The sequence below is a fragment of the Artemia franciscana genome, chromosome 12, assembly GCF_032884065.1.
Source record: "Artemia franciscana chromosome 12, ASM3288406v1, whole genome shotgun sequence".
In the NCBI taxonomy this organism is placed as follows: Eukaryota; Metazoa; Arthropoda; class Branchiopoda; order Anostraca; family Artemiidae; genus Artemia; species Artemia franciscana.
Window position 1 is genome coordinate 16,953,078 of NC_088874.1, and position 23,676 is coordinate 16,976,753.

General features: G+C 35.5%; 1 protein-coding gene across 2 annotated transcripts in view; it reads left to right on the top strand.

Annotated features, from left to right (window-relative positions):
• LOC136033766 (uncharacterized) overlaps positions 1 to 23,676 on the top strand; it is a 41,717-nt gene that overhangs the window by 11,277 nt on the left and 6,764 nt on the right. The window contains exons 1-2 of one of the 2 annotated variants that reach the window (XM_065714663.1): positions 6,260 to 6,404; positions 17,690 to 18,094. In XM_065714663.1, coding sequence (XP_065570735.1) covers positions 17,811 to 18,094 — 284 coding nt within the window. In that variant the 5' untranslated portion in view covers positions 6,260 to 6,404; positions 17,690 to 17,810. Of the gene's footprint in view, positions 1 to 6,259; positions 6,405 to 17,689; positions 18,095 to 23,676 lie in introns of those variants that run through there. The other variant, XM_065714662.1, reaches the window with a different exon arrangement.

Genomic DNA, 23,676 nt, shown 5'->3' on the forward strand with positions numbered 1-23,676 from the left:
CCGTTGAATTTGAATGAGAAGTATTTTAAATAACTAAGATTTCAGTGTAAAGAAAGAGGGCTGAGGAAGGTGCAACCCCCCTTATATACGGAATAATATTTATTTGTTTTAAGTTTTAAAGTTTCATCTTATTTTCAGGTGAAACCATATGTTTTTTGAATTTCATAAGTAATAAGAACGAAGATATTAAACCCCTAAAAAGGTACTGGAATGGTTTTGTGAACTTTAATATTGATAGTCGCTGAAATGTTCGAAAATCTTATTTACCTCCATTGATGGTTTTTGGTGAACGCCACACATCACAGAAGGTTATTTAAGGCTGTTAAATGTGAAAATATCGCTCCAATTCCTTCGTCACTTTTCACATTTTAATAAGGAATAATGTTAACTTTAGTCAACTAAAAAGGGATAGACAGGCTTTTCTTGTTTTGTTAAGAAGTCATAAGGAGTCTGTCCAACCAGGTTAAGGAAGAATAAGAACTTACTATTGTAGCAATTTTGTATTATTCCGTACCCTGAATCATTTCCTTACACGGAGAGAACCACTCCTTAATGAAACAAGAACATTTTGCCTGAGAGCGAATCAGAACGACGCTCTCTTAATAAAACATGCCTAGTAGGTCATAAATAAATACCCCAAGACTATTCCCCTGATTAATCTTGAAGTCATATCGTCACTGAATAATCATATGACAGCTCTCATTCGATTGAAAATTGAAAGGGCCTGTGCCCTTTTTAATAGTCGAAAGTGATTAGAGGGCAACCGACCTCCCTCCCACGCCGATCATTTCCCAAAACACATCTAATCGAGATTCTGAGATGGCCATTTTATTCAGTGTAGTTAAAAGATCAAGACATTATGTATTTGAGGATGACCCCCCTCCCACAGCGCTCAGGCCAAGGGTTGTAAGTTATACCCTGGGGGCTTATAAGGTTTTTTATAGAAAGAGTGGTCGTATAAACTTCAAAAGGGGGATCCTTGGATTGTTAATCAGAAGTTTTAGTGTCCTTTTTAAGATTCAAAGTGATCCGAGGGCAGATAACCCCTTCCCTCTCACCTAGTATTTTCCCAAAATTCCCCTGATAGAATTTTTGAGATGGCCATTTGTTGTCATGGAAACTACGAAAAAGGTTCATTCGATTGGAGATTGAAAGGGCTAGTGCCCTTTTTAATAGTCAAAAGTGATTGGAGGGCAACTAACACCCCTCCCACGTACTCCATCTCCCCAATCACATTCAATCAAAATTTTGAGATAGCTATTTTGTTCAGCGTAATTGAAAGGTCTGGAAGTTATGTCTGAGGATGACAACTCTCCCCACAGCTCTCAGCGCAAGGGTTATGCCCCGAGGGCATATAAGTTTTATGGAAAGGGTGGTCGTATAAACTCTTTAGGGCGCTCATTAGATTGGAAATCAGATGTTCTTATACCCTTTCTAAGAGTCGAAGTGATCGGGGGTGGCCTCCCCCTACATCGTATTATCCCAAAACGCATCCGATAGATTTTTTAAAATAACCATTTGTTCAAAAATAGTGCAAAGATCATATAAAAAGACCTTTGGGGATGATAGAATACCCTAGAGTCTGTGGTTGTGAGTTATGCCCCAGGGGCATATACAGTTATTATGGAATGGGGGGGGGGCGTGTGAACTTAAGAAGAGGCCTATTTGATTGAAAATGTGTAGTTCTAGTTCCCTTTTAAGAGTTAAACAGGATGGGGAGCAGTTAGCCCCCCTCCCTTACGTCCTTTTTCCCGAAACGCATTCATTTGAAATTGTCAGATAGGCATTTTGTTACCAATACCCCAAAAATCATGGAATAACTCCTTTAGGATGGACACGGTCCCCCAAAGCCTGTGGGAAAGGGATATAAAATGAATCGAGGGCAATCACCACCTCGGTCTATCATTCCCAAAACACATTCGATTGAAATTTCAAGAGAACTTGGAAATTGTAAGAGTGCCTTGCTCAGCATTGTTGAAAGATCCAGCAATTATATTTTTTGGTATATTAACCTCCCCATATTCCTCAGGACAAGGGCTGTAAGCTAGGCAATTCGTTCATTGTTTACACATAGTGTATGTTATTGAGAAAAGTACGCGTGTTTGAACTTTACTTTCCAAGTAGACGAAGAGTATTCTCGTGAGCCTCTTAGGGAATCTTGAGGGGAGTGTTGGACTAAATCAAAACACGTTATGTGTGTACAGATTGTCAAAAAGACAGACACGAAATAAAAAAGACACGGCAGACACGAGACAAAAAATACAGAAATAACTGAGTATATTCATTTGGAAAATTCAGGAAATGATAAGTGAGATGATCAAAAAGGCAATATTTCCAAGCTACCAATACTACTAAAACTACCACCACTACTATATTTACAGTATTGAGGGAAATTTGAACTAAATCAAAAGACGCTATGTACATGCACATTGTCAAAATAGCGTATCTCAAGAATTGATTTCGTTATTAAGTTGGAACTGTCAGAGAATGCTTAAAGGGGAAGATCATCTCATCAAAAGGCAATATGTGCACACTACTGTTAATACTAATGTTACTGCTACATTTACTACTACTGCTACTTCTATTGAAACTACTTATAAGGCGAAGAGCATTGAGATGAATATTTTAATGAGTATATGAACATACAGGTTATCAAACGGACATTTCAGCAATGCCATATCAATGACTAATTGTGTTAAGTCGAAACTTCCAGGACTTCATGAGAGGAATGTTGTACTGACCAAAAGGGAATATGTTAATACCGCTGCTGCCACTACTACTACTGCTGTTCAATACTAGTACTAGTAACATCAATACTACTACTATGACTACTATTACAACTATGCCTAAGGGTATGAAGGTGAAATTTATAAGGAATTTTGAGGGGAGAAGCTGAAAAGAATGACAATACGTCGTCTTTATGTTGTCAAATGGGTGTAACAGCAATATCTTAAGAACGGTTTGGTGTGTGAAATTGAAACTAACTGGGCTTGTTGTGAGGGATGTTAAACTAACCAAATGAAAATATTTACATCTTAATGCTTTACTTCTACTCATACTACTACTACTGTTGCTATTATTACTACTTCTATTACTGCTAATGCCACTAAAGCTTAGGCTACTACTATTATTTCTACTACTGCTGCTACTGCTATTATAATTAAGGGTACTAAGGCTATGCCCACACAGGTTTTCAAGCGAACACATCAGAAACGGTTGATGGTTGATTAAACTGAAACTTTCAGCGTGTGTTGAAGGGGATGTTGAAGAAATCAAAGGTGCTATGCACATACTTCTACTAATGCTGCTACACCTATTGATACTGCGCAAGCTAAGGGTATTCAGATGAAGCTTATAAGAAATATTTAGGCGGATGTTGAACTAAATCAGAACAAACTATGAGCATGTCCACTTTCAATAAGGTGATAAAGCAATATCTTAAGAACCACTTATATTATTAAGTTAGACCTTTAAGTGGAAGTTGTGGGAGATTTTGAACTAGCCAGAAGGCACTATATGTATTCTGTCAATGCTACCACTACAACTGCTTCAATTAATGACGCCAAAGGTATTAAGTTGAAACTTTTAAAGAACGTTTAAAAGGAGTCTCAATTAAACGAAAAACTCTATTCATGTTGGTTTTCAAAAGGACATATAAGCAATATCATAGGCAGTACCACTCTATAATAGCTTGAAACATCATTGAAACTTTTGAAGAAGCTAATTCGATTCAAAAGGAAAAAGAGATGGGAGGGCAAGCAGCCCTTCTCTGAGGCCCATTCACTTTCCAAACGCATACAGTCAAAATTTTAAGAGAATCATTTTGTTCAGCATAGTAGATCGGTCCAGCAACTATTTCTTTAGGGATGTTGAGCTTGTCAACTTGCCACAATTATGCATTCGGCCCTTTATGCATTAAAACTATAAAAGTTGAATTAGAAAATACTATTTGTGTCAGGATTAAAAATCGTTGGAAAGTTTCTCGAACATACAAATAGCAGTCCATACTATGGATTCTAATAGAAAAATAAATGAAAATATATGAAATATTTTTCCCCCATGAAAAAGACTATGTCAATAATAAAAAAATTAGAAATTAAATTAAAAAAGCTTTTTCCAAAAAGCAAGTTTTTCAGAGGAAAGTAAAAAACTCGGAAGTAAAAAAGGAAATAAAGTCAAATAGCCGTCCAAGCGTAAAACAATCATAAACCACTATCAATAAATAACTGAAACTCAAAACGGACAGAAATTACAATAAATAGCCGAGTCAAACTCAAAACGAGCAGAAATTAACATGAGTAGAGCTGGTAAAACCCATGCCTTCTCAAGACCAGAACATAATTTACACTTTACTGAAAAAAAAAAAACAAAAAAAAAAAACAAGCAAATAACAGTGAATTGTCAGTTTAATTGACATATACTGATATTTATTCCTTTAAGTTTTGATAATTTTTTATTTATGAAAGCAAAAAAGTGAAAACATGTAAGACGTTTTCAGTACGCAAATTATGTTCTGGTACTTCCCTACTCATGTTAATTTTTGCTCATTTTGAATTTGACTCCGCTCTTTATTGTAATTTCTGTTCGTTTTGAGTTCTATTTATTTGTTGATAGAGATTTGTTGTAGTTTTACGCTTGAAAGACCATTTGGCTTAGTTTCTGCTCATTTTCGGCTTAATGGAGCTCTTTACTTTTCTTTTAAAACTTGTTTTGTGGAAAAAGTTTTTTAAATTAATTCTTGTCAGAGACAAAGCTTTAGCTTTGTCTATAGTACAGTGCCGCAGGCCCACAGTTAATTATTGTTGTTTTAATCTTGACACTTCGTATGAAAGGGGTGGCTATAAGAATGCCAAGGGACTTATTCAGTTGGAAAATGAAAGTACCGGTGCCCTTTTTAAGAGTCTAAGTGATTGAAAGGCAACCAGTCCCCTTCTATGCCCTTTTGTACTTCGTGTTCCTCCCCCTCCTCAACTTCCAAAAACATATATACCCATAAGTTGTTGGACTGAGGGGACTCCAATGCAGAAAGAAAACAGAAAAAAAATTATACTAGAAAAACCCCCAAAAGGAGGTTTGACAAAGGGCCAAGAAACTTTTTCCCCGCTCAATTCTTATGGAAGGCTCGTCATAGAAACTTTGGAGGGGGATTATTCACCCAACACTCTGTAATGCCTTAGGAATGGCTTGAGAACTCATTTGAAACTCTCAGACACTGTTCAGAGAGGGGATCGGATGGATGTGGAATTTTGATTTAGGGAGGAGGAAGTGGATCAAAAGACACTATGTTTATCTGGATCATCGAAATAGCATATATGCAATGCCTCGGCGACGGCATTGGAGAAGAAGTAGAAACTTTCAGGTACCGTATGGGAAAAGAAGAGGATGGGTAGGCAAGTGGAATTCAAATCTTATGTTGGGAGAGGGGGGAGCGGCTATAGAGCTTTTTCTCGGATCTACCAAAATGTTTCGCACCAGAGTTTCCTGTGAGACTCCTAATGTATACGCAAATAAATAGCAAGGTAACACAAAAGACACTATTTGTTGTCAAGTTATCAAAATGACGGATCTGCAATATTTCGGGAACAACTTTGGGTATCAAGTTGAAATTTTCAGGGAGTTTTGAGGGGCAAGTTGACTTTAAGAGGCATGTGACTTGGACGAGAAGAGAGGGATAAATTAGAAGACACGATGTGTGTCCAGGTCATCGCATAGTAAAAAAACCAGGGAAGGGGGCAATATCAAAATTTGGATAAGGACTGCCCAGAAAATTAACAAAATTCAGAATTTGGTTGAGAGGCGGATGGTGTTTAATTACCCTCTTTCAGGAGGATATTCCCCCCTGCCTCTCCCACCCGTAATTGGCATACCTGATGGAGAATAGTTTTTGGAAAAAAAATCACGGGCATTTTTTTTCTTTGCTGGTTTTATATGAACTAATGGTAGTTTCACCACTGTAGGAATTTGGACCGCATTGCGTTTTCCGTCTCACTTTATGTGCATATGCGAATATATGGTAATACACTTCTTATTCTGGGTATGAACCCAGTAGGTATTTAATATGTAAAATGTTCCTCTTATTCGTCGTGAGACTGCAAAGTCAGTATATTAGGTTTATAATGTTTTTGAAATTAAAGATCCTACTTCTGTTGCAACTTACTATTGCGAAAATGTAAATAATTTAATTAAGCGCAAACAAAAATATCAGTTAGTGTGTTTAGTAATTAATTACTTTGTAAGTCATGTTTATATTGCGTGGCTTGGTTTATCTGAATCATGTTCAAATATCAGTCAAACTTCATTAGTTTATTATCCTGAAACCTAATTTGATATTAAGTCTTAGTTGAAGTTGCAACTAGAAGTCGTTGACAGTTAAGGTTTATGTTAGTTCCCTGTCCATGGTTTCGGTATGTTATTCTTCTGCACTCCTGCGGTTTCAATTTTTTAGTGTAAAAATGATTTCGCTATTCTGAAATTCAATTTCTTCTACATGAGGAAATACATTTTTAAAATGCGCTTCGGATTTTTTTTTATTGGAAATTGGCTCAAGATCGTTCTAAAAAAGAAAAAGTTTTGGCCATTTTCTATGGTAATTTCTGAGTATTATCACGATTCTGGCGAAGTGAATAATTAGATATGAAACTAGTGAGAATTGCTAAGTTTATCATCCTGTAAAGGGAAGTTACAGATGAAGGCATGTTGCAAAACGTAAACCTTAAATATTATACTTTAAAGTCCATTTTCCTTTTATGTAGTCTGTGGCAACGCACTAGCGTTGCCTAAGTAAAACGCTATATGCCTACCATGCATCATTATTGTTTTTCTTAATCGCTGTCTCTGGAAGGATTGGTCCTAGGAAGTTATAGGATGGGTCGTTTGATTGGAAATTGAAAGTTCTATTGCCCTTTCTAAGTACTAAAAGAGATGAATGGCAACCCGCCCCCGTCCGCGCTTTTTTTTGTACCCTGTAACTCGCTAAAAGATATGGGATCATAATTTTTAAATGGTCATTTGGCTCAAAATAGTCGAAATGTTTGATACATATGCCTCCGTGGTCAACACGACCCCCACAACGTAACGACAGTGGCCCAAAATTATTTTAATTACACGTCATTCAAACAAAGGTTTTAATTGATAAACGATCAGTTTGGAACTCTTGGGGATTGTTTGCTAGGCCAACATTTAGCAATATCCGTTAGGTACATTCCTATAACGACACCCGTGACTGAGTAAATCAAAAGATATTTTGTACATCTGAGTTTTCAAAACACTTAATCGCCATATAACAGGAATGGATCGAGGATCAAGTTGAAACTTTTGGTGGGTGTTGTGGGTGAATGGATCCCAAATTTTGACTTGGGGGCAGGGGTTAAAAAGTATGTGTGTTAGGGGGGGGGGAATAATTTCGCAACATAAGACCAAAGGAGAATTATGATCTGTTCACGGTTAAGTAGCGAGGTCAGTCGAAAGACACTTTTTGTTCCCAGGTTATCAAAATAGTGTGTCAGCAATATCTTGGGGACCGCTTATGGTGTGTTTTTGAAACTTTCGTAGTTCTGGGAAGGAAGGGAGCAAGAGGACCAGCATTTTGGCGTTTGGACAAAGGGAATCAAATTTTATTTGTTTTCTATACATCTAAAGGTTTTTGCAATTTAAGCCCCTGTGGAACTATTCACATTGAACTTGCTTGGTAAAGCAAAGATATTTTATATGTGGTACTAGCCGTATTCTCTCTGGAAAATTACCCCTACGAAAATGCCCTCCCCCCAGAAAACTCATCTCCAGTATAACACTCCCTGTATAACACAGTCCCCAAGTGGAGAATTCCACTTGGACTATTCCCCTGTCCTCCACTGGAAAGTTCCCCCACATGCAAAATTGAGCAGCCACAGAGAAAATACAGAATAAGTACCTCAAAATGTCCATCAGATCCCTTCTGCAAAGGACAACAAAGGCTGCAAAGGACGACATATCAAAAAGGTTCTAGGACTGGGGCTGGTTCATCTCCAATCCACTCTCTACTTTTAGAAAGGGGACTAGACCTGTTGATTTCCAATCGAACCAGTACCCTCCGATATTTTTACGACCACGAGGGGGTGGATTGAAGGGGGCAGCCCCCTTCTATATGGAATAAACTTTGCTCATTTTGGGGTTTAAGTTACTTTTTAATCAGAGGCAACGCTTTGGTGGTGCGTATAATAAAGGTCATAAGGCTTCGATGTTTGTTACTATTATTATTTTTCCAAAGGCACTTCACATGGAAGAGGTGGTCGTATAAACTTTGGAGGGGGCTCATTTAATTGGAAGTTTGAAGTTTTAGTGCTCTTTTTAAGATTCAAAAGTGATCGGAGGGCAACTAGCCCCACCCACGCCCTCTTTTCCACAATTGAATCCGATCAAAATTTCGAAATAACCATTTTGTTCAAAATAGTTCAAAGATCCGATAACAAAAGCTCCGGGTCAGCACAATCCTCCACAGCTTGGGGGAACGTGCTGTAAGTCATGGCCCGGGAGCATACAAGATTTTTATGTAAGGATTGGTCATATACACTTCAGAAAGTGGTAATTTTATTGTATATTATAAGTTTTAGTTCCCCAACTTGAATAGCCAAAAGGGCAACATGCTCCACGCCCTTTTCCCCCCAAATGTATCCGATCGAAATTTTGAGGTAGCCATTTTGTTCAAAATAGTTACAAGATTATATAACTATGTCGCCCGGTTGACACTACCCCCCAGAACCCGGAAGCAAGGGTTGAAATTTATCTCCCAGAGGCATGTAAAGTTTTTTTTTATGGGGTGGCCGTATAGACTTTTGAGGAGACTCATTTGACTGGAAATTAGAAGTTCTAGTTTCCTTTCAAAGAATCAAAAGGGATTGGAGGGTAACTAGCTCTTCCCCCACACCCTCTTTTCTCCAAGTGTATCTGATCGAACTTTTAAGACAGACATTTTATTCAAAATATTTAAAAGATCATTTAACAATGCCTTCAGGGTGACACAGCCTCCCAGAGACTGGGGGCAAGGATTGTAAGTTATGCTGCACGGATATATAAGGTTTGTATGGAAAGGAGATCGTATAAACCCTGGAGGAGGCTTATTTGATTGGAAATTGAAAGTTCTAGTTCATTTTTAAGAGTCAAAAGTGATCGGAGGGTAACTAGCCTCCCCCCACGCCCTCTTTTCCCAAATGCATTCGATTAAAGTTTGGCATTGCTATTTTGTTCAAACAGTCCATGGGTCATATAACAATGCCTACAGGGTTGATACCCCCCCCCAGCTCCCGGGGTAAGGGTCGTAAGTTATGCCCTGTGGCATGTATGATTTTTCAGAAGGGTTAGTCGTATAAACTTTGGAGGATTCTCATTTTGTTGGTAATCGAAAAATTCTTTCAAGAGTTAAAAGTGATTGGAGGTCAACCAGCACACCCCCTTGCACCCATTATCCCCAAATGGATCCGATCAGATTTTGAGATAGCTGCAACATGATTATCATGTTGCTATAAATAGTTCATTAGCATCGAAAAGCTAGATATGTAAATTTTGCGCGTCACAGAAGTTTTTACACGTCATAATTTATAGAAGAATAAGACTGGATAAGCTATATTTTCTTTGAGGGGGGGGGGGCTAAAACAAGGCTTTGGTTGGTCGAACCCAACGCTTTGCAATATATAATTAAAATCCTTTCGATTCAAAATATTTTCGTGTTAAAAAATATTTTCCACGATAATTATTTTTCCAGTGAGAAATATTCCTTGATATGGTATTACAGATTAATTTGGTATAGGCCTAATCTTTCAGAAATAAAACTGGAAGCTTAGGATATAATAGAAAAACTACTTATGTTTTTTTTTCCGAATTCCATTGACTTAAACTATAATAAAGTGATAGCTTTGAAAGTCCAAAATGAAATAAGTTTTCAATTACTATATTTGTTCTCTAATCTGATGTTGATCCTATTCATTGGTTATTCTTTCGATGCTTACTGAAACTAATGATATTGGTCAATGTTCTTCATCCTCTGTTGATTCATTGATTTTAAACCATTGTTTATCAGATGATCATTTATTCATATACCAAAATTTTGGAATAGTCATCTTGTGTACAATAGTCATATGGAAAAAAAGAAAACATTACGAATTCGTATACCGTTTAATTAATATAAAAATCAGGCATAGCTATTAGATTTAATTTTGCCATTCTTTATACTTTAAGATCAATTTCACTAATGCCCCTGTTCGAAAAACATCCTCAGGATTTAGCTTTTTGAAAGAGCTCTCTATGCTATGCTACTGTTTTAAGTTACATTATTTTTTTCAATACTTCCGTTAAAAAAAGAAAAGAAAAAATCAGTACTAAACCCTTGCACGAAAAATATTTTCTCCAAAAGACATTTGTATTTTTATTAATGTAATTTATATTTTTATATTTGAAATTTGTCTTTTTTTCTCAAGAGGCTTTTTTAATGTAATATATCTGAAAGCTTTAGCGTTTTTGTACGATTTTTCTTTTCTTTTTAAAGATATCAATCACCTGCTTGTCTCATATCCTTCAGTATGAGTTATGTGTTTGTACATTCTAAAATTTTAGAAATATTTATTAGTAAAAACAAGATTGATACTAGAATATGATAATAGTTAAAGAATACTAGAAATGATAATAGTCAAAGAATATGAGGGACATGAGTATAGAGGGGCTGAAAAGCTTCATTCTCTGTGTCAAGGATCATCACAACAAATAAGCCCTCCATTATGCCTCCCCTCTCTTGAAATTTTCCTTATTCCTTCCATGTAGTTGTGATAATTCTAATAGAAATGAAATCGAATGAGAGTGCAACTGTTTCACGAAAATTTACATAAAAAGTATTTTTCTTAGAAAAATCAGTTTTGGACGATGGAACTTTCTTTTTCCACAGACAGAGTAAAAACAGAAACAGAGCTGCGACTGATTGTTAATTATACTGTGGTGTGAAAAAAAAAAAAAAAAAAAAAATCAGGGAGCAAGTGCGTATATTTGCATGGAATCTGTATTGTCTTTGAAAAATGTCTTTTTTCAACTGAAAATAAGCAGCAATATTACAACTTAAAACGGACAGATATTATTACGTATACAGGGGAAGTTGCTCCTTCTCAACACCTCGCTCTTTATGCTATAGTCTTTTAGTACTTTTAAAAATATAAAGTAACTATCAACAACAAATATATTCTATAAGAAATTGGAGGGTGAAACCGTGTACGAAAACTTTCTGGTGATGTCTGGGTTTACATTGATAAACGTCTAATATTGGTATGCTTTTACTGGTAAGCGTGTAATCGAATTGGTCAGAGCTAAGGGTTCAGTGGGAGGAGATAGAAGAAAGTATCTTTACTATAAATTATTCATTTATTCTACAAAATTATACGTTATATAAGCTGTCATTGATTATTAAACATTAAATTAAATTTTAATTAATATTAAACATTAAAATTAAAGATCTTAGCTAACATAAACATAACAGGTGCAAATATAAATGAATAAATAAATATTAAATAGCTTCAACATTTTGTTATTCATTTATTTTTTTCCTTCAGAGGGACTTAATATGGAAGGGGCGGTCGTATAAACTTTGGAGGGGTTCATTCAATTGGAAATTGGAAGTTCTAGTGCTGTTTTTTAGAGTCAAAAGTGAATGGAGGGCAACTAACCCTTATGGTCTTTTTTCCCCAAATAAAAAAAAGGTAAAGGATACGGCATTAGACTTTACCGTCCGTACCGGCGGTGCTGATCTCCGTTTCTTGGCCCTTCAGCCAGGAAGTGTAATGGGGGGTTGGGGGCCAGCCATCCTGTGCTTTCACACACCCTTCCTGTTTACCTTCCCCAGATTTCTCCAGATACCCATTTAGAGCTGGGTCGACTCTGGCTAAGCTTACAGAGTCACGCCACTGACCCCCGTCCCAAACTGAAGAATTGGGTACACCGGGATTCGAACCCGCGTCCTCTCAGACAAGGGATCCCGAATCCAGCGCACCAACCCACTCGATCAGGACGGCTCAAATGTATTTTTTCCCAAATGCATCCAATCGAAATTTTGAGATAGCTATTATGTTCAAAATAGTCCGAAGGCCAAATAAATATGCCTCTGGGGTTGACAGAACCCTGCCCCCAGCCCCCTGGGCAAGGACTTTAAGTTATGTAAGCTGGCCATTCTTAGCATAATAGGTCTTATGGAAAAGGTGGTCGTATAGACTTCGGAGAAGGGTAATTCAATATGAAATTGAAAGTTTTAGCTCCTGTTCTGAAAGTCAAAAGTGATCGGATGTTCACCATTCCCCTCACACCCACGCCTCTTTTTTCACCAAATGATTCCGATCAAAATTTTTAGATAACCATTTTGTTCAAAACAGTCCAAATTTCAAACAGTTATAGCTCCGGTTTTGATACCCCCCCTCTCTTAGGGCAAGGGCTGTAAGTTATACTAGTTGCCCATCGGTAACATATAAAGTTATTATGGAAAGGGTTGTCGAATAAAAGAGGCTCATGTGCTTGGAAATAAATATTTTTTTGTGCTTTTTAAAAGAGTCGGAAGTGACCGGAGGGTAACCAGCCCCCTCTCTCCCTCGTGCTTCTTCCTCCCAAGACACCCGGTCAAAATTTTAAGATAGCCATCTCTTCGACATAGTCCAAAGACCAAATAACTATGCTTCCTGGGTTGAAACCTCCCTCCAGTCCCCTGGGCAAGGGCTGTGAGTTATGCAAGTTGCTTATTGTTTCTTTGATACTTTTTTTCGGTTGCTTTGATACTTTCTTTACTTTAATACTTTGATATTGTTGCTTTGATACAAACCCATAATAATTCAAACTCGAAACGACCATGAATTCCTATTCAAGAATAAACGAAACCTAAAATGAACAGAAATTAAATAAACAATCGTGGCAAACAAACATACAACAGATACTAATATAAATAAATAAGTAAATCTTAAAACGAGTAGAAGTTAAATTGAATATGCAAATGAAACATTCGAGCAAATCAAAATTTCGAGATAGGCTGTAAGTTATGCAAAGCTTGTATTGTTGACTTAGATTGTTGACTTAGGCTCCTGATTAATTAGATTAATTTAAAATATAATAATATCGCCAGGCTAGTTAAGTTTTACAAATAAAATTGATTCGGCCCTTATTTAGATGATCTCCCAAACACTTCTTGGGAAATGGTGGACATACATAGTGTCTTTTGATTTGCTCATCTACGCGTGTCGTTTCCAGAGAATACCGTCTGCAAAATTTTTACATCTTTGCCTGGTGAACGGTCTCTAAATGTTCCTAGTTGATAAGACAACCTAGATCAAACAGGGCCGATTTTTTTTGCTAATAAACAAACTGTAACAAGTATTGTCACATGAAAGTAAAGAGCAACATTAAGTACTAATACGAGCAGATCATATTTATGCAACATTTAGTCGGCGTAAATCGATACAGTTGAAACTTTGGTTGGCCAAAATATTTTATTTAATATATATCTTTCACCCAAAAATGGGGCTTAGAAAAAAATAGTTATTGTTTTTGAAAAGCCCGGGTTAATTCCTTGGGTTAAGGGGATCCTTATGCACAGAAGAAGCTTGAAAAATGATTTGTTTTGATAAAACATAAGCATTTTCCCCCTATCAGTCAGGATCCATGCTGTTTTTGCTCAGCCCGGACCAAAAGACTAGAGGATTTTTAACACTCTAAAACACGGCCATAAATTTTTTATCTGCAATCAGGTTGACAATTATATTCGTAAGTTCTCGGGTCAGTGGAATAGTACGCAGAAAAAAAAATATTGAAAAACCTTGGCTGTGTCAATTTGTGACTTCCAGAAATGGGCCCAAAATGTATTTCGTCTCTGTTTGACTTAAATATTTATCCGGCATGTAGACAAGGCCAGGTATATCTCGATGAAGACGAAGGTTTTGAAGTTTGCTTCAATCGATATTTGCCACATGAAACTGGGCCGACTTTTTTTTTTCCCGATCGGCTGAAACTTACAAGGCATGTAGACTGAACCAAATGAGGCCTTGACGGTACTGAAGTAACAATTCGATTTTGTCCTTTTTTTATAACGTCTGCAGTTTAAATGAAAAGTGTGCACCTTAGACCAAACTGATGAATGCGACATTAAATTTTGAAAACCTGCGTTTAATTCTTGCATGGAGCAAAATAGTTTTGTATGTGCCAAAGTGTTCAGTGTGTGAGCTGAAGTCGATTTCTAAAAATTTTGTCCGGGAGGACCATCTCTACCTGTTCCTCCAATATTTTTTTCTTTGAGCCGTGTCCCCTCTCTTGTGTGGCAATTCCTGCTCAAGCAGACAAGCAAGCAGACATCAGTAACAAATTGAAGTTAAACTAAAATCTGAAACTGCTTAAGACATACGACGATTACTTTGCCCCTTCGCCTAAATATCTTCATAGAATGTAAATACTAGACTAAATGTGGAAATCTAAAAAAAAACATTTTGCCAAGGATGCAAAAGTACTGCCATTTATTGTTACAACCCACTTCTGTTTGAAATATTGGTTGAGTTTCTCGTTTAAGTTTCCATGTTCTTGACTGAAGCATAGGAATGGTATCAGATATCCCTTCCAAACCCTAGTCCTCTCAATTCTAAAAAATTAGAGCTTAGCCTTTGCTCCTTTCTTAGTGCAATACAATCTACAGGTACAATTTTCCACTTTATATTTAAAGCGGATGAATAACCCTTGGTGAATGGGTCAAAGTTTATGACAGGATTTTTATTGTAAAAAGAAAAAAAAATAATCTGTTTTTCATGAAATATACTGTTTTGAAAACTTCCAGAGAATGGTATATTTCGTTAGGTCCTGTTCCCGTTTTTGGGCCGAAAGCTTTGTTCAAGCAGAAAAGCAAGAAAAAAGCAGTTCCAAATTAAAGCGGGACTAACATCTAAAATGACTTATACAATTGTCTTTTGCCCCATCATTAAAATATCTTCACAGAATATAAATGATAAACCTAAAGATACGGGAAGGTACTAGGAGGGCTGCTATCTATTGTTACAACCCACCCACTCCTGTTTGCAATTTTGGTTGAGTTAATCATGTCATTTTCTGTGTTTTAGATTTAAGGAGAGCTATGATATCAATTGTATTTTCTGTTATTTTACAATTTTCTCATTAATAAGGAAATTGAAGCTTAGTCTTTGCTTCTTAGATGTTTCTTAGATGTTATTTTCTTAAATAGCGACGAAGACCATACTGCCTTTCCATATCAATCGAACACAAATAGAAACAACAGGGAAATTTTTCCAAGACCGTGAAATTCAATTCAGTGGATATTTCGGCCCTCTATCCAAGGGCCGTCTTCATCACAACACCAAACAAATATATATATATATATATATATATATATATATATATATATATATATATATATATATATATATATATATATATATATATATATATATATATATATATATATATATATATATATATATACTAGCTGTTGGGGTGGCGCTTCGCGCCACCCCAACACCTAGTTGGTGGGGGCGCTTCGCGCCCCCCCCAAGCCCCCCCGCGCGCGTAAGTCGTTACGCGCCATAATAGTTACGCGCTAAAAAAAGGAAAAAACTGAAAAATAAGCTAAAATAAAGGTAAAAACCAATAAAAAACTAAAAAAAAAAAACTGAAAAAACTAAAAGAAGGCAAAAACTACAAAAAAAAACTAAAAACTAATAAAAAAAGTAAAAAAGCTAAAAAACTAAAAAAACTAAAAAAACTAAAAAAGGTAAAAAACTAAAAAAACTAAAAAATAAAAAAAAACTAAAAAAAAGGAAAAAACTGAAAAATAAGCTAAAATAAAGGTAAAAACCAATAAAAAATTAAAAAGAAAAAAAGGAAAAAACTAAAAAAAATTTTCATCTAAAAAACTAAAAAAAACTAAAAAAGGTAAAAACTAAAAGAACTAAAAAAGAAAAAAATAAATGACGACACTCAAAGAGAAAGCGACCAGGACAAAAGGAATGTTCGATTAGCAATCAACAAAGCACCGGGACACAGGGAGTATAAATGACGACCAGGACATAAGTAAAAAAAAAAATTAACAAAACTAAAAAAAGGCAAAAACTACAAAAAAACTAAAAACTAATAAAAAAAGTAAAAAAGCTAAAAAACTAAAAAAACTAAAAAAACTAAAAAAAGGTAAAAAACTAAAAAAAATAAAAATAAAAAAACTAAAAAAAAAGGAAAAAACTGAAAAATAAGCTAACATAAAGGTACAAACCAATAAAAAACTAAAAAGAAAAAAAGGAAAAAACTAAAAAAAATTTTCATCTAAAAAACTAAAAAAAACTAAAAAAGGTAAAAACTAAAAGAACTAAAAAAGAAAAAAATAAATGACGACACTCAAAGAGAAAGCGACCAGGACAAAAGGAATGTTCGATTAGCAATCAACAAAGCACCGGGACACAGGGAGTATAAATGACGACCAGGACATAAGTAAAAAAAAAAATTAACAAAACTAAAAAGAAGGTAAAAACTACAAAAAAACTAAAAAGAAAAAAAAACTAAAAACTAATAAAAAAACTAAAAAATCTAAAAATCTAAATAAACTAAAAAAGAAAAAAAAAGGAAAAAAATAAAGGAGAAAAACAAAACTAAAAAACGAATGTATATACAGACCGGTACACCGGGATACAAATGACGACCGGGACACAGGGAATATAAATGACGACCGGGACACAGGGACACAACTACAACGGGGACACCGGGGGAAACAGGGGGATGTAAATGACGACCGGGACACCGGGACAGGGAATGGTCGATTAGCAATCACCATCAACAAAGCTCAAGGGCAATCATTAGAATCATGAGGTATAGATCTGAATACAGATTGTTTTCCCATGGACCATTATATGTTGCATGTTCAAGAGTCGGTAAACCTGACAATCTATTTATATGCAAAGACAATGGGACAGCAAAGAATGTTGTATATTCGCAAGTTTTACGTAGTTAAAACCATATATATATATATATATATATATATATATATATATATATATATATATATATATATATATATATATATATATATATATATATATATATATATATATATATCTATCTATCTATATTCACAGGTGGGACATAGGGACACAACTACAATGGCGCGTAACTATTATGGCGTGTAACGACTTACGCGCGCGGGGGGGCTTGGGGGGGGCGCGAAGCGCCCCCACCAACTAGGTGTTGGGGTGGCGCGAAGCGCCACCCCAACAGCTAGTATATATATATATATATATATATATATATATATATATATATATATATATATATATATATATATATATATATATGCAATATATATGTAATGCAAGTTTATATATAAATATATGTGAATATATATATATATATATATATATATATATATATATATATATATATATATATATATATATATATATATATATATATATATATATATATATATATATATATATATATATATATATATATATATATATATGTATATATATATGTATATGTATATGTATATATATTACTGAATATATGTATATATTATCACTGAAGACATAAATTGGGCTTGTGGCTCTTCTGACATTCCCTCCTTTTCACTTTTAACTTTTTAGGTGACTTACTGATCTAAGATGTTTTCAGGAGATGATTCCATTGTTACATATTTAACTATCTTTATTTTCAGATTACAAGTCAACCCAGATATGCAGAGAATGCTAATGTTGTAAAATGGTGCCCCGCAAATGTTTAAGACAAGAATTTACTGTGATCAAATTTAAATCAAAACAATTTAGAACTACGTAAAAATGGGCGAAGTGACGCAATTTAATAGACGTAAGGCTACCAAAAATTTTCTTTCTGGGATATCATTTTTCGGTACAACAGACGCAGTTGATGGAAGTGAAGGAATTCAGTCGATTCTTAAAACTGAGAACAAAAGTGGAAAAGAAAATGTTCTGAGAAATGTCAATTTTGGTGGTTTTACTAGTTTTGAATCTAATGAAAGTGATCAGACACTGGTTAGCAATGCTGTAGATGACCATAAAGGTTTTACAGAAACAAGACCGTCTCCACTTGTCACGCGGAACAGGTTTGTTTTCTTATTTTATTTAATCTTACTGCTTGTTTTTCTGTTTAAAACTGCATCGCCTACTTTGTCACACAAGTCGTTCAGAAGTAGAATCCATCAAGTCCTCGGGACAAACAACAGTGAAAATTTGAAAAAAAGAGCTTGCTGTTTTTGTTTTAACGAACCCATCACTTGGCGGGATCTTTTCCGTTATACCTATACCACTATTTAAAATATGTTTTTTAGTCGTTTACTCGTCGCTTGAACAAAAAGGGAGGCATTTACAGATTGGCAATTTTATGATTTAAGTCACGTTTTTGTCAGTTCACTCCCACCCCCCTGATTGTCCCATATACCTAGTCTTGGGCTGATACAAAACTAACATAAAATAAAGATGGTATTATTAGGTTCCTTATTTTATGCTCCTTTTCAAGATAATTGCTATTAACACTTACTATTACTATTATATATATTATATATATATATATATATATATATATATATATATATATATATATATATATATATATATATATATATATATATATATATATATATAGTATATATGTATTACTATTATATATACTATTACATAATTACTATTATCCTGACGATCCCCCCTCATACCTTGATGGGTACATGCATAGCCCTAACAGTATATTTTCGTGTTGTTCTTTCCATTGTTTGAATCGTTATAAAAGCGGTCACCCTGTGTAAACTCCAGATGTAGTGGTATAGGTATAATGGAAAAGATCCGCCTGACATAAAAATCTTCAAGGATTTTGGTATTTATGTTGTGTTCGCCTATTAGCACTCTTCTAAAATAGATTTTATTATAGACGTGGTCGAATTAGCTTCTTTAAAAAAAAATAGTCGCCAAGTACTCAAACGAGTGATTTACATTTGTTTATATTAATTCTTGTTTTTAGATAATGCCGTTATTTGCTGGTTTAAGAGTCAATAAATTGTTTTTACGCTAAAATCGTAACGGGTGTAAAGAGTGGGCAAGTGGCCATAATTGGCGTGACATCTGGACAGTTCATGTACTACTTCACTTGGCAATCATCATTTTTGGATTAGTAACGGCTAAAAATCTTTCAAAATGATTCTATTGGCTGTCTTAGTAAAATAGGAGATTTGTGCTGTTTATAATTTTATGGAAGAATAAAAAAATGAATACAAGTTTTCCATAGAGTTTATTATGGAAAGATTGGCGAGCTTTTATTTTAGCTCTGTAGCAGTAAGAGGGATAGAGAATTGTTATTATTTAAATTGATAGGGAAGAGATTTTTAATTAATTTAAATTATTAATGTTCGTTTTTCCTTTTTTTGAGTGAGCCTGTAGTATTTTTCATCGTTTTGTGCGATTTTTTTGTATGTTTTAGCTTTTATTCTAGTTTTACTTTTTTTTCTCTGCCGGTAGAAGTTTTTGGACCTGAAGAAAAATGTTCGGGTATATTTTAGCCCAAAAGTTTTACCAATGACTTATATTTTGATTTGGACGTCTTAATTTTCATATTAGCATTCAGATCTATAACATAAAGCTAAGAAATCCTTTCCAATTAATTTGTCAAAAATAAAATGCTAATTAGAAAATATCTATTTAGTGTGTTTCTGTTTAGGAGAGTCCTACTATATAAAGGAGATAGTCTGTGAGTCTACTATACAGAACGAACTTGATTTTGTCTTTGCTTTGCATTTCTTGCTAGTTAGCACGTGTTTTCACAGGATCTTCCAAGCCTCGTAAAAAGGGAAGTGGCGGAGTTTAATACATAAAAGTTCGTCCTAGTATGGAATTTGCCCCTGGATTCATTCTTGAAAGCCAGTGACCTAGGACATCTGGAACACGGTGGTTTATCGAGAAAACAGCTCATCGTTATTCACAGAAGCAAGATATAACATCAAAAAGCTCCTCAATACTTCCAGTCTCTCAAGTGTTTCTATCAGGGTTGCCACCCTTAGCGGCTTATCACTTTTATGGCACTTGGTATCTACCAAGTAACATATAGCGATCGCAAATTCTGTCGGTCCGTCTGTCTGTCCCGATTTTGCTACTTTAGGCACTTCCAGGTAAGCTAGGACGATGAAATTTGGCAGGCGTATCAGGAACCAGACCAGATTAAATTAGAAATGGTCGTTTCCCCGATTCGACCATCTGGGGGAAGAGTGGGGAGACGGTTAAATCGGAAAAATTAGACAAAATAAGGTATTTTTAACTTACGAAAGGCTGAGAAACGGTGGAGAACGTATAGAGTGGAGGGATTGGGATAAAACTTGGTGGAAAAAATAATCACAAGTCTTAGATACGTGATTGATATAACCGTAACGGATCCGCTCTCTTTGGGGGAGTTGGGCGGGGGGGGTGGTGGTGGCTTAATTCTGAAAAATTTTGGAAAACGCTCAAAGCGGAGAGCTCAGGATGAAACATGGTGGGAAGAATAGGCACAAGTCCAAGGTATGTGACGGAAATAACCTGACCGGATCCGCTCTCTTTGGTGGAGTTGGGGGGGGAGTAATTCGGAAAATTAGAAAAAATGAGGCATTTGTAACTTTCGAACAGGTGATCAGATCTTAATGAAATTTGATCTTTAGAAGGATCTTGTGTTTTAGAACTCTTATTTTAAATCCCGACCAAATCCGCTGGCATTGGGGGGAGCTGGAGGGGGAAACCGGAAATCTTGGAAAACGCTTAGAGTGGAGAGATCGGGATTAAACTTGATGGGAAAAATAAGCACAAGCTGTAGATACGTGATTGACATAATTGGAACGGATCCGTTCTCTTTAGATCTGCTGGGGGTTGTTTATTTGGAAAAATTAGGAAATTTAGGTATTTTAATTTAAGAACGGGTGACCGGATCTTAGTGAAATTTAATATTTAGAAGGAACTCATGTATTCAGAGATCTTATTTCAAATCCCGACCAGATATGTTGACATTGGAGGGAGTTGGAAGGTGAAACCGGAAATCTTTCATGAAATATACTGTTTTGAAAACTTCCAGAGAATGGTATATTTCGTTAGGTCCTGTTCCCGTTTTTGGGCCGAAAGCTTTGTTCAAGCAGAAAAGCAAGAAAAAAGCAGTTCCAAGTTAAAGCGGGACTAACTTCTAAAATGACTTATACAATTGTCTTTTGCCCCATCATTAAAATATCTTCACAGAATATAAATGATAAACCTAAAGATACGGGAAGGGACTAGGAGGGCTGCTATCTATTGTTACAACCCACCCACTCCTGTTTGCAATTTTGGTTGAGTTAATCATGTCATTTTCTGTGTTTTAGATTTAAGGAGAGCTATGATATCAATTGTATTTTCTGTTATTTTACAATTTTCTCATAAATAAGGAAATTGAAGCTTAGTCTTTGCTTCTTAGATGTTTCTTAGATGTTATTTTCTTAAATAGCGACGAAGACCATACTGCCTTTCCATATCAATCGAACACAAATAGAAACAACAGGGAAATTTTTTCAAGACCGTAAAATTCAATTCAGTGGATATTTCGGCCCTCTATCCAAGGGCCGTCTTCATCACAACACCAAACAAATATATATATATATATATATATATATAATATATATATATATATATATAAATATATATATATATATATATATATATATATATATATATATATATATACTAGCTGTTGGGGTGGCGCTTCGCGCCACCCCAACACCTAGTTGGTGGGGCGCTTCGCGCCCCCACAAGCCCCCCCGCGCGCGTAAGTCGTTACGCGCCATATTAGTTACGCGCCATTGTAGTTGTGTCCCTGTGTCCCACCTGTGAATATAGATAGAGTTATATATGTGTTTCAAACTACGTAAAAATTGCGAATATACAACATTTTTGGCTTTCCCACTACTGGGAGCTTTCCGTTTCCAATTGCCAGCAATTGATCTGAAAATGTTTGACCAGAGTCATCGTTTTGCAATCGGACACGCATATTTGTAGTTAATTTTAACATTTTTACGTGTGCCCATAAATTAGAATTTTTCAGGCAAGCATTCATTTCGTCTGCAGGAGTTAAACTACGTAAAAATTGCGAATATACAACATTCTTGGCTTTTCCATTGTCTGTGCATATACAAAGCCGTATGTACTAATAATGACGTCATATGCAAACGCTCTTTTTACAAACAAACATGCATACACACAACTCGTTTTTATATGGATAGATAGATAGATAGATACAATACAAATTAACTGCGTAAAACTTGCGAATATACAACATTTTTCGCTGTCCAATTGTCGCTGCATATAAATAGATTGTCAGGTTTCCCGACCCTCGAACATGCAACGCACAATTGTCCATGGGAAAAACAATCAGTATTAAGATCTATACCACATTTTTCTAATGATTGACCTTGAGCTTTGTTAATGGTGATTGCAAATGCTAATCGAATTGGGAATTGCAATCTTTTAAATTGAAAAGGCAGATCCGTTGGAATCATGGGAATGCGAGGAATAAGAACAGTCTCACCCTCAAAAGGCCCTGTCAAGATTGTGGCCTCTATTAGGTTTTCCATTGTTTTTTTTACGGCAAGTCGCGTGCCATTGCAAAGCTTTGGTGGGTTGATATTTCTTAAAAGTATTATTGGTACGCCTATTTTTAGTTGTAGCACGTGTGGTGGAAACCCTGAAAGATCTATGGAATTTAAAAATTCAGATGGATAATTAACCGCTTCATTTGGTTCCAAAACTGTGTCGACTGACTTGTAAAGGACTGCCTGGTCTCGAATCTTGGTCAAAACAATATTGTTGATTTCGTGGACGTCTATATTTTTGGGTGCGAGAATCGCTCTTTCACTTAGCCATTTATTATTTTTGTAATTTTTTAGAATATTCGGAAATACTTTTTCAATCAATTCATTTTTGGACGTCACTAAATTACAGAAATCAGCAGGTAGTTGTATACGTCCTGAAATTGAGTCTATCGTATCATAAATGTCTTTTTGTTCCGACGTTAACTTGGAAATGTTATTTTGTACATACGACAATAGATCACTCGTACTGTAACTTTTTTCACAATCCAATTCTACACATGTCGAAACAGCAGCGATACGGTTAGGTGAAGGCATTCCCAAATCCTGAAGAGATTTGTTTGCCATACGTACGCACAAATCTTCTATAATAACTAAAGTGTAGTTATAAATTTCTGATGTAAAATCAAAAGTCATATCTGACGTCTCTAACTGTTTTCGATGGAGTATATCTTCGGACATTTTTGACTTATATTTTTCCCATAACTCTGTAGGAGCTGATGGAGAGCAAGTTGTTAAAATGATGCCAAACAATGCACGAATTTGACTTGGGGTTGACGTTTCGCACTAATGGGGAATATGGAACAACCCACTGGTTATATACTTCGATGGTGGTACCGTTGCCATTGTAGGTTCTTCAGTCATTTTACAATTAGAAATTTCTCTTTCAACGGTCTTCTTACAATTAAAAATTTGTCTTTGAACGATATTCTTAAATACCTGTGTCCTGGTCGTCATTTATATTCCCTGTGTCCCGGTCGTCATTTGTGTCCCGGTATCCCAGTCTGTAATTTCTCTTTGAGTGTCCCGGTCGTTATTTATATTCCCTCTGTCCCGGTCGTCAT